Source organism: Monopterus albus, unplaced genomic scaffold, assembly GCF_001952655.1.
Source record: "Monopterus albus unplaced genomic scaffold, M_albus_1.0 scaffold238.1, whole genome shotgun sequence".
Classification (NCBI taxonomy): Eukaryota; Metazoa; Chordata; class Actinopteri; order Synbranchiformes; family Synbranchidae; genus Monopterus; species Monopterus albus.
The window spans coordinates 495,411-509,329 of NW_018128118.1; the positions used below are offsets into that span (position 1 = coordinate 495,411).

The 13,919-nt window shown below is 40.7% G+C and overlaps 1 protein-coding gene across 1 annotated transcript in view; it reads left to right on the forward strand.

Moving 5' to 3' along the window:
• Positions 1 to 13,919, forward strand: part of dnah2 (dynein, axonemal, heavy chain 2) — a 73,480-nt gene that overhangs the window by 48,660 nt on the left and 10,901 nt on the right. The window contains 19 exon segments of the mRNA XM_020620488.1: positions 412 to 581; positions 846 to 962; positions 1,135 to 1,299; positions 1,512 to 1,634; positions 1,823 to 1,971; positions 2,164 to 2,230; positions 3,140 to 3,290; positions 3,409 to 3,557; positions 4,909 to 5,042; positions 5,144 to 5,288; positions 5,480 to 5,679; positions 6,030 to 6,156; positions 6,918 to 7,104; positions 7,544 to 7,692; positions 7,937 to 8,120; positions 8,309 to 8,442; positions 8,486 to 8,672; positions 8,966 to 9,155; positions 10,031 to 10,265. Of these exon segments, the coding sequence (XP_020476144.1) occupies positions 412 to 581; positions 846 to 962; positions 1,135 to 1,299; positions 1,512 to 1,634; positions 1,823 to 1,971; positions 2,164 to 2,230; positions 3,140 to 3,290; positions 3,409 to 3,557; positions 4,909 to 5,042; positions 5,144 to 5,288; positions 5,480 to 5,679; positions 6,030 to 6,156; positions 6,918 to 7,104; positions 7,544 to 7,692; positions 7,937 to 8,120; positions 8,309 to 8,442; positions 8,486 to 8,672; positions 8,966 to 9,155; positions 10,031 to 10,265 (2,963 nt within the window).

Genomic DNA, 13,919 nt, shown 5'->3' on the forward strand with positions numbered 1-13,919 from the left:
CACAGATAATGAACAGTTAATGTAAACATTTCTATTCCACAAGGCCATTTGATACCTTTTGGCATTGCTGACACTGTTTCCTCTGCTGACACTCATCATGATATGAGAGGGTTTTTTTTTTTTATAGCTGGCTTTCAGGCACAAGATGTGGTCATGGACAGAAGCAGTTCAGGTGAAACTGGCATTTCCACTTGCTGACCACACAGCTGCAGAAAAAATAGATAACATAAAAAAGTTAACTTGGGGGAGAACACAACAAATACCTAAACTGGGGCAGCATGTCTTTCCCTTTGAGAATGATGATTTGTTGGAAATTAGTCCAACTGAAAGCTACATATAAGAGGAAATGGGCAAAAATATTTAGATTTTTATGGTTTGTAGGCCAATGTAACCTTCAAATGTTTTTGGCAGGTGAGGCCAACTTCATCAAAATATTAGTTAACTTTGATAAGAACCATATATCAGACCTTGTGTTGAAGAAGATTGGTCACTACTGCAGACAGAATGACTTCCAGCCAGAGGTCATTGGAAAGGTGTCACTGGCTGCCAAGTCTCTCTGCATGTGGGTCAGAGCCATGGAGGTAAGTAGGGGGCACAAACCTACACACACACACACACTTGTCACCATAAACTCACAAGCACACATAATAGTTTGTAATGAATTATTATTGTAATAGTTATTTATTTAATGCATGCAGATTACAGTGCAATTTTTATATAATATACACATTCCACAAATCTACAATAAGCTGTACACATAAAGGAAATTACAGTATAGCAGCAGCACAAAGTGAGTAAATTAGGAAGGAAAACTAAATCCATAGATGTGTATACTGTTCTTCCAGGTTTATGGATGTGCCTACAGGGTGGTGGAACCAAAGCGGGCCCAAGTGAGCACTGCCAGGGCCCAGCTCGCAGAGAAGCAGGCTGCAGTGGCAGAGGCCCAGAACAAATTACAAGAGGTACAGAGCCCAGTGCATCTAGCAGCCAAACTAAGAGATGTTTAGACACTAGCTCATGTCAAGTCAAAACTAATTTATATACAAGTGCAAAAGTAGCATTATTGTAAATTCAATTTACATATAACAAGACTAATATCACTAATATTATTTTTGTGTGTGTCTGTGTGAGCAGGTGGCTGCACAGATAGATGAGCTGAAAAAGCTGCATGATGAGAAGCTGGCCATAAAGGAGAGTTTGAAGAACAAATCAGATGAGATGGAGGTCAAACTAGACCGAGCTGACAAACTGGTGAAGGGACTTGCTGGAGAGAGGGTTCGCTGGGAGCAGAGAGTTGCTGTAGGCCAAACACACACTCATTAACATACACACCAAAAATGAAAATCCCTTTACTTTCTTTTTAGTGGTTTGTTTGAGGTAGTTTTGAACCAAACAAGTCATGCAATAGATAAATCACACCATCGTGTGTGTGTGTGTGTGTGTGTGTGTGTGTGTGTGTGTGTGTGTGTGTGTGTGTGTTTCTGTGTAATCTGTATTTGTGAATGATTCAGGGCCTTGAAGAGAATTTGGGATACCTCATAGGAGACTGTTTGCTAGCAGCATCCTTCCTGTCCTACATGGGACCTTTCCTTTCCAACTATAGAGATGAGCTGCTTGCCATGTGGATGAAGGAGGTAAGATGCAAATACACACACAAACATTCAGGACTAGCTACCATTACTAGCTAGTCATGAAAGAAGAGTTTCCTTCTAAAATATTAAACTGAAATCATTTATTTTTGCATTTTCAAAAAAAACTCACTTTGTTTATAAATTTCTCCTTTCTCTTGTTCTTTCGCTCTTTCTGTTTGCCCTCTCCTCAGGTATCAGACTTACAGATCCCATGCACACCAAGGTTCAGTTTTGCAGTTTTTCTGTCCAAACCCACAGTAGTGAGGAATTGGAACATTCAAGGCCTGCCCTCTGACACATTCTCTACCGAGAATGGCGTTATCGTCACCCACGGAAACCGGTCAGTATATGTAGCCACAGCTTGATTAATGACTTAGTAAATGAGCTGTAGTCGGTAAGCACAGCCTACCAAGTTAAATATTTTGGTTTTGTTTGTATTAGATATGAATCTTCTTGTGTTGCAGTACAACATGTGTTTTATACTCTAAATACAAGTTAATTTGTTTTTGTTTTGTTTTGTTTTTTTGTCAAGATGGCCACTGATGGTGGACCCTCAAGGCCAAGCTCTGAAGTGGGTCAAGAGAATGGAAATGGAAAGAGTAAGGTTTTACTGTTTAGTTACATTTATGAAACAATTATGGATATTTAAATGTCTGCAAAAGAAACGGAATTTCCAGAGAAGTGGGGATGCAGCCATATCCTCCACACAAATCAATAACTTTGCAGGTAATAGTGTTAAATATTGATTTGCCTTTAATGCCACTTATGATTCATGAAAAATAATAATAATAGTAAATACAGTGCCAAAAACAGTAGTAACAGGTAACACTTTGTGCAAGGGGTAAGTTGCTACCCCAACTTAAAATGTATATTAATGTTTATCTAGAGTTATCTATATTGTCCCAAAGAAAATCATACAGTTTAACGTCAAACCAGCAACATCTCCCAAATTCTACTTTCCTCCTTCTTATCAAAGCAGCTGTAACTTGAACTCTTAACAGGAACAACAAGGAAGGCAATCAGTTTATTAAACGCCTAAAATGAAACCTTAAGCCATTTTTGAGGCCCTACTAGAAAAATGCTAAAAAAGAAGTAAAACTGACACCACATTGTCTTGAGCTGTTATTCAAAAAAACATTGCACTGAGCAATGTTTGGCTGGATGTCAGGTAAGGCATCAGTAGTGGAAAGCCAGGCACAGGCCAGAAAGATGTTTTATAGTTGTTTATACATCCTCTCTGTTTTCCCTTGACTACTATGACTTTGCTCCATGTTACGTCCTCTCTACTCTTTCTTAACATTTAGAGAAATATGTGATTGTTTCTGATGCGTTTGCATGTGACAGGCTGTGTTTTGTTGTGTGTCTTATCTCTGCTCTATCCCTCCAGCTTTACTCCGGTGTCTATTGAAAAAAGAGATTTTGATCAACTACTACCTGATTAAATAAAGGTCATATACAGTTAATTGCTCTTTCTGTCTTCCTGCGTGTATGCGTGCCCATGTGTGCAGGGTCTTAAGATAATAGACTTTCAAATGCCAGACTACCTACTGGTACTGGAGAATGCCATCCAGGTTGGGAATCCTGTGTTGCTGCAGAATGTGCATGAGGAGTTGGACCCTTCTCTCAACCCAGTTCTCAACAAGTCCCTGACACGGATAGGTCAGACACACGCATATACAAATTTTCTAATTAAAAATCTGACTGTAAGCAAAATCTTCAGCTAAATTTGAGGGCATGCCTGAATCCATGGATGTACAATTGTCTGCTCCTTTTCCAGGCAGCAGGCTACTGATGAAGCTGGGTGATAGGGAGGTGGAGTACAATCCAGAGTTTCGTTTCTACATCACCACCAAACTGTCTAACCCCCACTACACACCTGAGATTTCCGCAAAAACCACCATAGTCAACTTTGCTGTCAAGGAGCAGGTATGACTGTGTGTACATGCTAGTATGTCTGTGAATTAATGTGTATTCTCTATATCTCTAGGTCAGTATTGTGTACAGTGCTTCATTTGTGTACACATGCACTTTGAGAGTAGGTGAACAGGGTTTGCACGTATCCTGAAAACATGGAAACCTTTGACCAGTTTTCTAGTCATAGTAAAGTCATGGAAATTGAGTGGCAAACAGCTAATTCAGTATAGGCTACTTTTAATGGAGCCAGTGTGACAAAATGTAAACAAATATAAACTAAAAATGGAACTGAACAAGTAACAGTACTTAGTTGTAACTATCATTACAATGGCTCATTTGGTGAACTTTTTTACTTTTGCCCTGTTGATGATTTTTTGTTTTTTGTTTTTTATTCTGTCACCATGTCGGTTCCCAAACTGGCCTATATGTTGGTGTTAGCAGGTTTCGCTCTGGCAGATCAGAAAAACATTTGAAATGTGTAAATTACAAACATTAGGTAAAATGGGTTGTGTCAGGAAGGGCATCCGGCATAAAACCTGTGCATATACAGTATGTGGAATGTTTGGACCTGCTGTGGTGACCCCCACAAAACTGGGGAGTAGCTGAAACGTGAACAACATCAAACAATTTTGGCTGTGATTGTTACTGCCTAGGATGCCATGCTTACTAACAAAATTCAGAGTGCAGCATATGTATTGCTAGTCTGTAAGTGTATGTGCTGCTTCTCACCATTTAACATTAAAAACAAAGTTTTTTCTAGGATTGCCTGCACTATTTACATTAAGAAAGTGTCAAGAGGCCTTATAGTTTGTGTGTGTGTGTGTGTGTGTGTCATTTGAGCATGCTGAATGTTAGCAGGCCAAAATTAATTTTATTGGATTAAAAGGTAAAGTTAATGGCTACAGACATTTGTCCTTGTTCAGTTTAATTTAGTGTGAGTTTTACAGTGTTCGGCTCTTCTGGAGTGTTTCAATGTTTAATGATGCTTACTTTTTATTGTTAGAGTAAAGCTTAATTGCTCTTTTAGTTACACTCTGTAGTCTTTTATTTATTATTTATTGTAGCATACTAATAATAGTCAGACATTGATGGCCTGAACTGCATGCGAATTGGGGGGGGGATGGGGGTTAGGAGAGTGTGACAGCTGTCAATAATCAATTGGTCATAAAGTACCTATAAAATATCATCATAGATTAACACATATGATTTAAAAGAGACTTCATTAGAGTAATTTGTTAGCCTAGGATGTCATCCCCATATGACGTCACTGAAAATGTCCTAAAAAAATTTTTTTTAAAAAGAGTGGGAACCCTGGGAGACATTGCCTTAAATTGTCTGTGGGTGGGATTGTGTGTGGGTGCAGGGACTGGAAGCTCAACTGCTGGGAATTGTGGTGCGTAAGGAGCGTCCAGAGCTAGAAGAACAGAAGGATTCTTTGGTGATCAGCATTGCTTCTGGCAAGAAAAGCCTGCAAGAGCTGGAGGATGAGATTCTCAGGTGGTTTAGCTGACTGTTTTGAACACTTTTTGGCAGTGTTTTCTGGATTTATCTATTCAGGTTTTTTATGTTGTATTTGCTTGTGTGTCTACTCCAAACAGGTTGCTGAATGAGGCGAGTGGCTCACTGCTGGATGATGTGCAGTTGGTGAACACCCTGCAAACATCCAAAGTGACAGCCACTGAGGTTTCAGAGCAGCTGGAGAGCAAAGAACAGACTGAGATCAAGATTAGCTCTGCTAGAGAGGTCAGATGTAGGGATAAAGGGATAGGGCCAGAGGGGGAGTTTGCTGCTTTTCCCTGGGCTTGTGATAATTTACAACCTAAATCTTTATATACTGTCAAGTATAAGAAGCTATTTCTGTGATTGTCCCCATGCATTGCATTGGTACAGTATGGCAGTTTGTGCATTGAGTTTAAAATACTCTTTCTTACTAGGCCTACCGCCCATGTGCCCAGAGAGCCTCTATTCTTTTCTTCATCCTAAACGACATGGGCCGGATTGACTCCATGTACCAGTTCTCCCTGGATGCCTACATTAATCTATTCAGCCTCAGCATAGATAATAGCAAGCGCAGCCACAAGCTGGAGGAAAGGATTACCAGCCTCAATGACTACCACACATACGCCGTGTACAGGTGAACAAGAACCTATCAAGAGAGGCCCTTTTCATAAAGCATGCTTGTTTGCATTAAGATGTATGGATTCCTTTCAGTACAGTAAATGTTGTGTATGGACAGAGACAGACCAAAGGCAAATTTCTATGTTGTACAAATAAGTTGTATAAGTTATATCTGTATGACTGTGCCATGTAAAAGGGCTGGAGTGCTTCCATCTCCAACATTTGTAGCTATTGTATCCTTGATAAAGATTTAAGAACTTGTCAGGTCACTTACATTTGGAATCATAGGTTTCTGAGATGATCATCAGAAACATACACTATGTCTGTAGAAACACTTTAGCTAACTCAGTGAGTTATCCTTTGCAGGTACATGTGTCGCGGCCTGTTTGAGGTTCACAAGCTTCTCTTCAGCTTCCAAATTTGTGCCAAAATCCAGGAGGCAGCTGGCAAACTCAATATGGACGAGTATAGCTTCTTTCTCCGAGGAGGTCTTGTAAGAAAACACAGAACACACACAATGTTTACATGGGTCTCTGACTTGGCCTGATTAACATTACAGTCCATTCATTCATTCACTCATTCATTCATTTAGTGCTTCTGTCTTTCTCCTCCTGGTTGACTAGTTGTATAGGCTGTGAAGCAATGGAGCTCATACTTTTTCAGCCATCTTCCCCTTTTTGGTTGTAGCAATGTTATGAATTTTCCAAACCAAACTGAATTCCCTCTCTCCTGCGCACACACTATGCTGTGCATGAGCAAGATTGCCACCTTGTGCTGATTGGCTGAAATTTGCCGGATCGACTCCGATCCTTTATTTGCTGGTTACAGAGCAAGCACAGCACACACCCACCTGGGGTTTGTTGAGCCCACAAACTGAAAGGCCAGGCAGAGAAATGTAAGGAAACCTTAGCTGAATATGACAAAATGTGCAATGACCTTAGAATTGCTGACACTACATTTAACAACATGAGATGTCCTTTCCGCCAGTCTTCCATCACCAACTGATTTCTGATAAAGCGGTTCATAAAAAAAAACTTTGTCAATGATGGTCTCATGTATCCTCCCTCATGGTTCCTCCAGCAGCCTCCTCATGTCTTGCTCCTCTGAGCCGATATAATAGACCTGGACCATCCTCAGATCAAAAAGACTCCCAGGTTGACTGAGGACCTAGGATCGATCATATAAGAGACTTGAAAAACACCCACTGATGGAAGGATAGTTTCTCTACTGATTAATTGATGGGTGTGTTTTTAGGTACTTGATAAAAAAGATCAGATGGACAACCCCTGTACGAGCTGGCTGGCAGACTCCAGCTGGGATAACATCACAGAGCTGGATAAGCTCCCCAACTTCCACGGCATCATGGCTTCTTTCGAACAGTACCCCCAAGAGTGGAACCTTTGGTTCACCAGCACTGAGCCAGAGCATGCCACACTACCAGGTCTGTATGTGTTGAGTTCTTTATTACTGCAGAAAGCGCTTTCCACCAGGAACAAGTTGAACAAGATGAAGCAGAGTCTGCTGAGAGGCTGGCTATATTGGTGTTTGAGAAAAACAGCTTGTTCATGCTGTTGTGCTTTGACAGGTTTCAGCTTTTTGCTAAAGTATGACACTAGTACCTTTAAATGCTTCCTCTATTTTATTAAGAATACAGTATCCTGCTGTGTGTGTATATACACTATATCAGCAGAGTGTAATGTTGGCTGAACCATGCAAGAGAGTTCGTGTGTGCTAAGGACTGTGGCAGTATACCAGATTCTGAATGTATTACTGCCATTTTCTTCATTATATCCTTTGTTCTCTACTCTTTTCACTTCTTTTTTTGCTTCGTTCTTTTAATTTACACCCATGTGTTCCCTCCCTCTCTGTGTTTTTATTAGGTGTTTGGGAGAATAAATGTAATGAGCTCCAGAAGATGCTGATAGTACGCTCCCTGCGTCCGGACCGTGTCTCCTTCTGTATCACCTCCTTCATTGTTAACAACCTTGGGTCTCGCTTTGTGGAGCCACCTGTTCTCAACATGAAGGCTGTGAGTGTCATCTCTAATCTAATTAATTGTTGTGTCTTGAGTATTAGTTTTGACGCTCTGAATTTGAATGAAACAAGTATTTCATACATCTCATTTATGTAATTATGTTTGATTGTAGCTCACTTGAAAACTCAGAAATCCAGTCACAGTGTTGTCAAGTGCTATCAAGTGAGTTCCACTGTGTTGGCTCATCCACTCTCGCTTTCTTTCTCTTTCCTTGTTGACACTTGCTGTCTCTCCGCAGGTTGTGGAGGAATCCACCAGCAGGACTCCTCTGATCTTTGTACTTTCTCCTGGGGTTGACCCCACTGGAGCCCTGCTGCATCTGGCTGAGGCCTCTGGTATGAGCAAGCACTTCCATGCTCTCTCTCTGGGCCAGGGACAGGCCCCCATTGCCAAGAGCATGATCGAAGAGGGTGTCAAAAATGGTACACCACCATATGCTGTGTCTTTCTTCCGGCTCTTCTGTCTCAGATTTATTCTGTTGCTTAGCACTGTTATTTTTGTCTATTGAGCCATCACAAGATTGCCTGGATACACAAATATACGTAACTAGACATGACAGAAGAAAATCTAGTTATATCCACTTATCTCCAGCCCCCTTTTTCTCTGTCAGGTCACTGGGTTTTCCTTGCCAACTGCCACCTCTCTCTGTCCTGGATGCCTGACCTGGACAAGCTGGTGGAACAGCTACAGGGGCAGGAGCCCCACCACAGTATTTTACACTGCAATATAGTGTACATCCTAGAGGTAGCACCCTCATAGTGATAACACTGCCCTCTGTTGTCTTCAGGGTGTGAAATCCAACATGAAACGTCTATACCAGCTGGTGACAGAAGCTCAGTTCAACCGCTGCTCCAAACCTGTCTTCTACAGGAAGCTGGTCTTCTCCCTCTGCTTTTTTCACAGCATTCTGCTGGAAAGGAAGAAGTTTCTACAGCTAGGCTGGAACATTGTCTATGGCTTTTATGATTTTGATTTTTACTAATTGATATAGTGAAGATGATCATGATTGTGGTTGTAGCTTGGATTATGGTGGTAGTGAGTGAAATCTATACAAAGTTTTTAATAATGTGCTCTCAACTACAAACTTAAGTCAAGCAGAAAGGCTATTATATAGCCTGTCAGAGTAAAGGCCAATTAGACTAATGGATAATGATAATCTTGTTCAAATGCATGAGACTGAAACCTACTTATCCCCATAGTTAAAATGTCTTTCTCTCTAGTCTGTCTTTACCTTTAGTCTGTAATGATCATCTCCTTGGTGTGGCCCTCCAGGTGAGTGAGAATCTGCTGAGTCAATACCTGGATAACTATGAGGAGATTCCCTGGGACGCACTGAAGTACCTCATTGCTGGGGTCAACTATGGAGGCCATGTCACAGATGACTGGGATAGACGTCTTTTAACCACATACATCAGTGACTACTTCTGTGATGCTGCCATCAACCAGCCCCTCTTCAAGTGAGACATTTAATACTCATATTCTGTCACATCTTGTCATAGAACACCGTATTTACCAGTCTAAGTGCTATAAACTGAAATGCACACTGCTAATAATTTAAGTTTCAATAAACAAAGTCATGTTGCAGCCGTCGGGCAAGATGAATTTTAGTGGCAATGGACGTTTCTGTTCAAGGTGTAAGCTTCTAGAAGGTTGCCAGCACCACCAAGTGGACAGTCAGATTATTACAACCTAAGACACATTTTGGCCTTGAACACTGCCAAGAATACTTGCACAAATCCTGTGTCCATTCAATTTAATTTACAACCAATCATTTAAATAAATAAATAAAAACAGTGCTGCAGCTCAAATTAACAGACCATAAACAGGAGGCTGCACATAAAAGTATCAGTGAGTGTCCTGCAATACAATGAAAACACTACCTCCTCATGCAGACTATTTATTTTAATATCAATATACCACAACTTGGGTATATTTTTATTTAAATTCCAAGGCTTTTGTATTTTTGCACTTGCACCATAACATTTAATTACAGTAGATGATATGAAAATTTCTACTGGGAAATTGGGGCATGGGCCATTGAATTGGCAGAAAATACATTTGAGAGAATAGCTATAATATGCTCTAATGTTGCGTGCGAAAAATAGTTGTAATGAAACAAATGAAATGAAGTTGTTATGATGCAGATGTTGACATCACAGGTTAGATGTTGCATGCTATTTATATTATTGTGTATAGTCTGTCTAGGCATAAGTATTGTCACAGATGAAGTGCATCCAGAACATTCATATGATCTTTTTTACTTTCCTTACCATTGTTTATAAAGACCATGATATATAAACTGACTTTGGATTCTGTCAACATCCTTTCTCAGGTTGTCCTCCTTATCCTCCTATTACATCCCTCATGACGGTCCCCAGTCCTCATACAAGGAATATATTAACATGCTGCCACCCACAGAGCACCCTGGGGTGTTTGGCCAGCACCCCAATGCTGACATTGCTAGTCAGATCGCTGAGACCAGGATGCTGTTTGACACCCTGCTCTCCTTGCAGCCCCGGGTCACCAGCCCCACAGCTGTGGGTGCCAGGCCCAGTAGAGAAGATCAGGTGAGGGCAAGGCAAAATAGCATTAGGGGAGGGCTGGGGTTACTGAGTGAAAATACACAGCTTGACATAAGATCTAAGATGTGATACAAGTGACCATTAATTTACTGTACATCTACACCATAACTGACCAGTATACATGGCTGTATAGTATAAAGTATGTAGGGTGCAGAGATTAATTTAACTTTAAAACTGTCCTCTTTAAATCAAGTCAGTAACTCTAAGATCGGCACTGCATAGAGAAAATATAACCAGATTATCTGCATACAAATGTAAATTGAGGTTTTTAAAAATCTCCACTGTTTTACAAGCATTTAACTTCCCTAGAGATACACAGTAAACAGATTTAACACTAGATATACTACAATATTCCACTCTGAACCTTATCCCCATCTGCCTGCATGGTTTAGATAATCCTCTAACACTGATTTGTTGTTTTTCATGATTGATTTAATTAAAAGCCTAATAGGCATCTTATAAAATGTTTGAGAATCCTCTGATCACCTTGGTAAGGGCTGTAGGTCTTTTTAATCACTACAGCGTAGTTTGGTTGAATTAGCCAACATAACTGCATTCAGTTGTGATTTGAATTGAGCCAAATATTCTTCATGTTTAGGCATGTTTTTTGTCAATCTAGCTTGTCTTTTAATTATGCACATACTGTACTCGCTCAGCACTGAGGTCAGGGGGAAAGCCTCAATTGTTATGTTTAAGGCATAGGAAGGACCCAAATATGCAGACCCAGGCTGAGGAGTTGCTTAAACAGACTTAAAGGATTTGAACATAGGACTAGGGCAAAAAACAACCTGATACAAGTAACAGAGAATGTCGACAGAATCTACAACAGTTAGGGAGCTAAGCAAATTAAGTCAAAACCAAAAAACTCTGAAGGCACAAAACTGAAAATCCACAACAGCGTGCAAGTCCAAAACCTAGGGCGAACAGTTCAAAGATAGCCAAGGTGGGGAACACAACAGGGCTTCATATACAGGGCTTCAGAAATAGCACAAACAGGTAGAGTGTGGTGAACGGAGAGAGCACAGGAGATGGGAACAGGTGAAGCATGGAGACCAGATGAGCCAGCAACCAGACTGAGCGAAGGGAGGTGACTATAAAGGCTGAAGACCAGAAGATAATAGGCAACAGGTGGAGACAATGAATGGTGATAGGAACAGGGGTAAAGCTGGGGCAGGAGAGGTGATATAAAACAGGAAAACCTAACAAAATAGCATCAACATCTTGATCTTAACTGCAGGTGTATTTCTCACATTCTCCTTGTTTTGAGGGGGGCTAGTGTGAGTCAAATGTTAATTTGTACAACAGCTTGTTCACATGCTTATCTTTCTTTTCATCCACTGCGTATAATCAAGGTTCCCGCGGATCCTTAAAAAGTCTTAAATTTGACTTAAAAAGTTTTAAGTCACAAAAAGTCTTAAATTCTTATTTTTACTCATGAGATGTCTTAAATTTTGAGATGATGCTTAGACTAACTGAGATATCTGAATACTTCTCTCTATATTACTGTATCTTGTTAGCATTGTAATTTTCTAATGACAAATTTTTATGGATTTGTGTGATATATCTTGCATTCACGATTTATACCTGCACTGTCCATGAGCACTGCCTCGCTGTAAAGATGGGACAATGGAGATTAAAACATTTAAGTCCCTTATGAAACTAGAAAAGCACAGACGCTTTGATGGTATTCAGAAAAGTATGTAGAGTTTTACAGCTCCTGCTGGATAAACGACTATACAGGTACTACAGGTACACTAATATGAAAGTAATTAAGCACAATACCAGCTCTGCAGTAATCCCATTGTCATGAATGTTATAATGTTCAGTTTGTGTTGCAGCTCAACTGTTTGAAAGGTGGGGGTTGTGGGGTTTGCTGGTGTTGAATTGCATTATTATGAGTGGTTCTATAATCTTTTTCACCCTGTGTATGTCAAAGTTGTTTTCAAGAAACAAACCACAGCCTAAAAAGTGATTATAAAAATTCATTAGCATGTCTTTAGAAAAGCTTCAGCAAAAACTGAACATTATAACCATCATGAGGGAGGATTTTCTGTAGAACTGTTGCATTACATAGTATTAATTAACTTCAAGCATGTCTTAAAGACATAAAGGCCTGGATGACCTGCAACTTCTTACTTCTAAACTCTGACAAAACTGAAGTTATTGTGCTTGGGCCTGAAAACCTTAGAAATCTGCTGTCTAATCATATAGTTACTTTAGATGACATAGCTCTTGCCTCCAGTACTACTGTGAGGAACCTGTGAGTCATCTTTGATCAGAATATGTCCTTTAAATCACACAAAATCCAAGTCTCTAGATCTGCCTTCTTTCACCTACGCAATATTGCAAAAATCAGGAGCATCCTGTCCCAAAGTGATGCTGAAAAACTGGTCCATGCATTTGTTACTTCCAGGCTGGACTACTGTAACTCTTTACTATAAGTATATCCCAATAATTCCCTAAAAAGCCTCCAGCTAATCCAAAATGCTGCAGCCAGAGTACTGACAGGAACTAGCAAGAGAGATCATATCTCTCCCATATTAGCTTCTCTCCACTGGCTCCCTGTAAAATTCAGAATAGAATTTAAAATCCTTCTCCTAACATACAAAGCCCTTAATGACAAGGCTCCATCATATCTTAAAGACCTCGTAGAGCCTTATCATCCTAACAGAGCACTTCGCTCTCAGAGTGCAAGTTTACTTGTGGTTCCTAGAGTCCACAGAAGCAGAATGGGAGGCAGAGCCTTTAGCTATCAAGCTCCTCTCCTATAGAACCAACTCCCAGTCTCAGTTCGGGAGGCGGACACCCTCTCTACCTTTAAGACTAGACTTGAGACGTTCCTTTTTGATAAAGCTTATAGTTAGGGCTGAGCCTTCCCTTAGTTATGCTGCTATAGGCCTAGGCTGCTGGGGGGCCCCATAATGCTCTGAGTTTCTTTCCCCTCCCCTCCTGCTCTGCTCTCCTCTCCTCTCCTCTCTCTCCCTATGCTTCTATATGCCACCATTACACATCACTAACTGTGTGTCTCCTCTCTCTCTCCCATAATGCGTCCTCTCTCCCTCCCATAGTGTGTCCTCTCTCTCTCTCCCTGTACCTTCCTGCAGGTTGCCCTGGCTCTGGAGCTCTATGTCTCTGACGAGCAGTCACCAGTCACATCGACCTGACCAGTGTTTGATTGTTGTGTCTTGTTGCTTTTCTTCTTTTGTCTCTCCTCTATCTACTCACCCCAACCGGTCGAGGCAGAAGGCCGCCCACCAAGAGCCGGGGTCTGTCGGAGGTTTCTTCCGTTAAAGGGAGTTTTTCCTCCCCACTGTCGCCAAGTGCTTGCTCAAGGGGGATTTGTTGGGTTTTCCCTATGTAATAATAGTGATAACAGTAAGGTCTAGACCTTACTTTGTAAAGTGTCCTGAGATGACTTTTGTTGTGATTTAGTGCTATACAAATAAAATTTGATTTGATTTGATTTGATTTAGGTAGGAACCATTGGTGGGAACCATTGTGAAGGCAGCAGTTGCACCATTTTGAGACCCGTAACATAAATATAGACACAGCTCCTTGTAAGCCATTTTACCCTTGATGGTGTTACTTGTTCCAGTGGCTGTGCTGAATCCCACTGTCAGCAACTGTAATTTTACCACA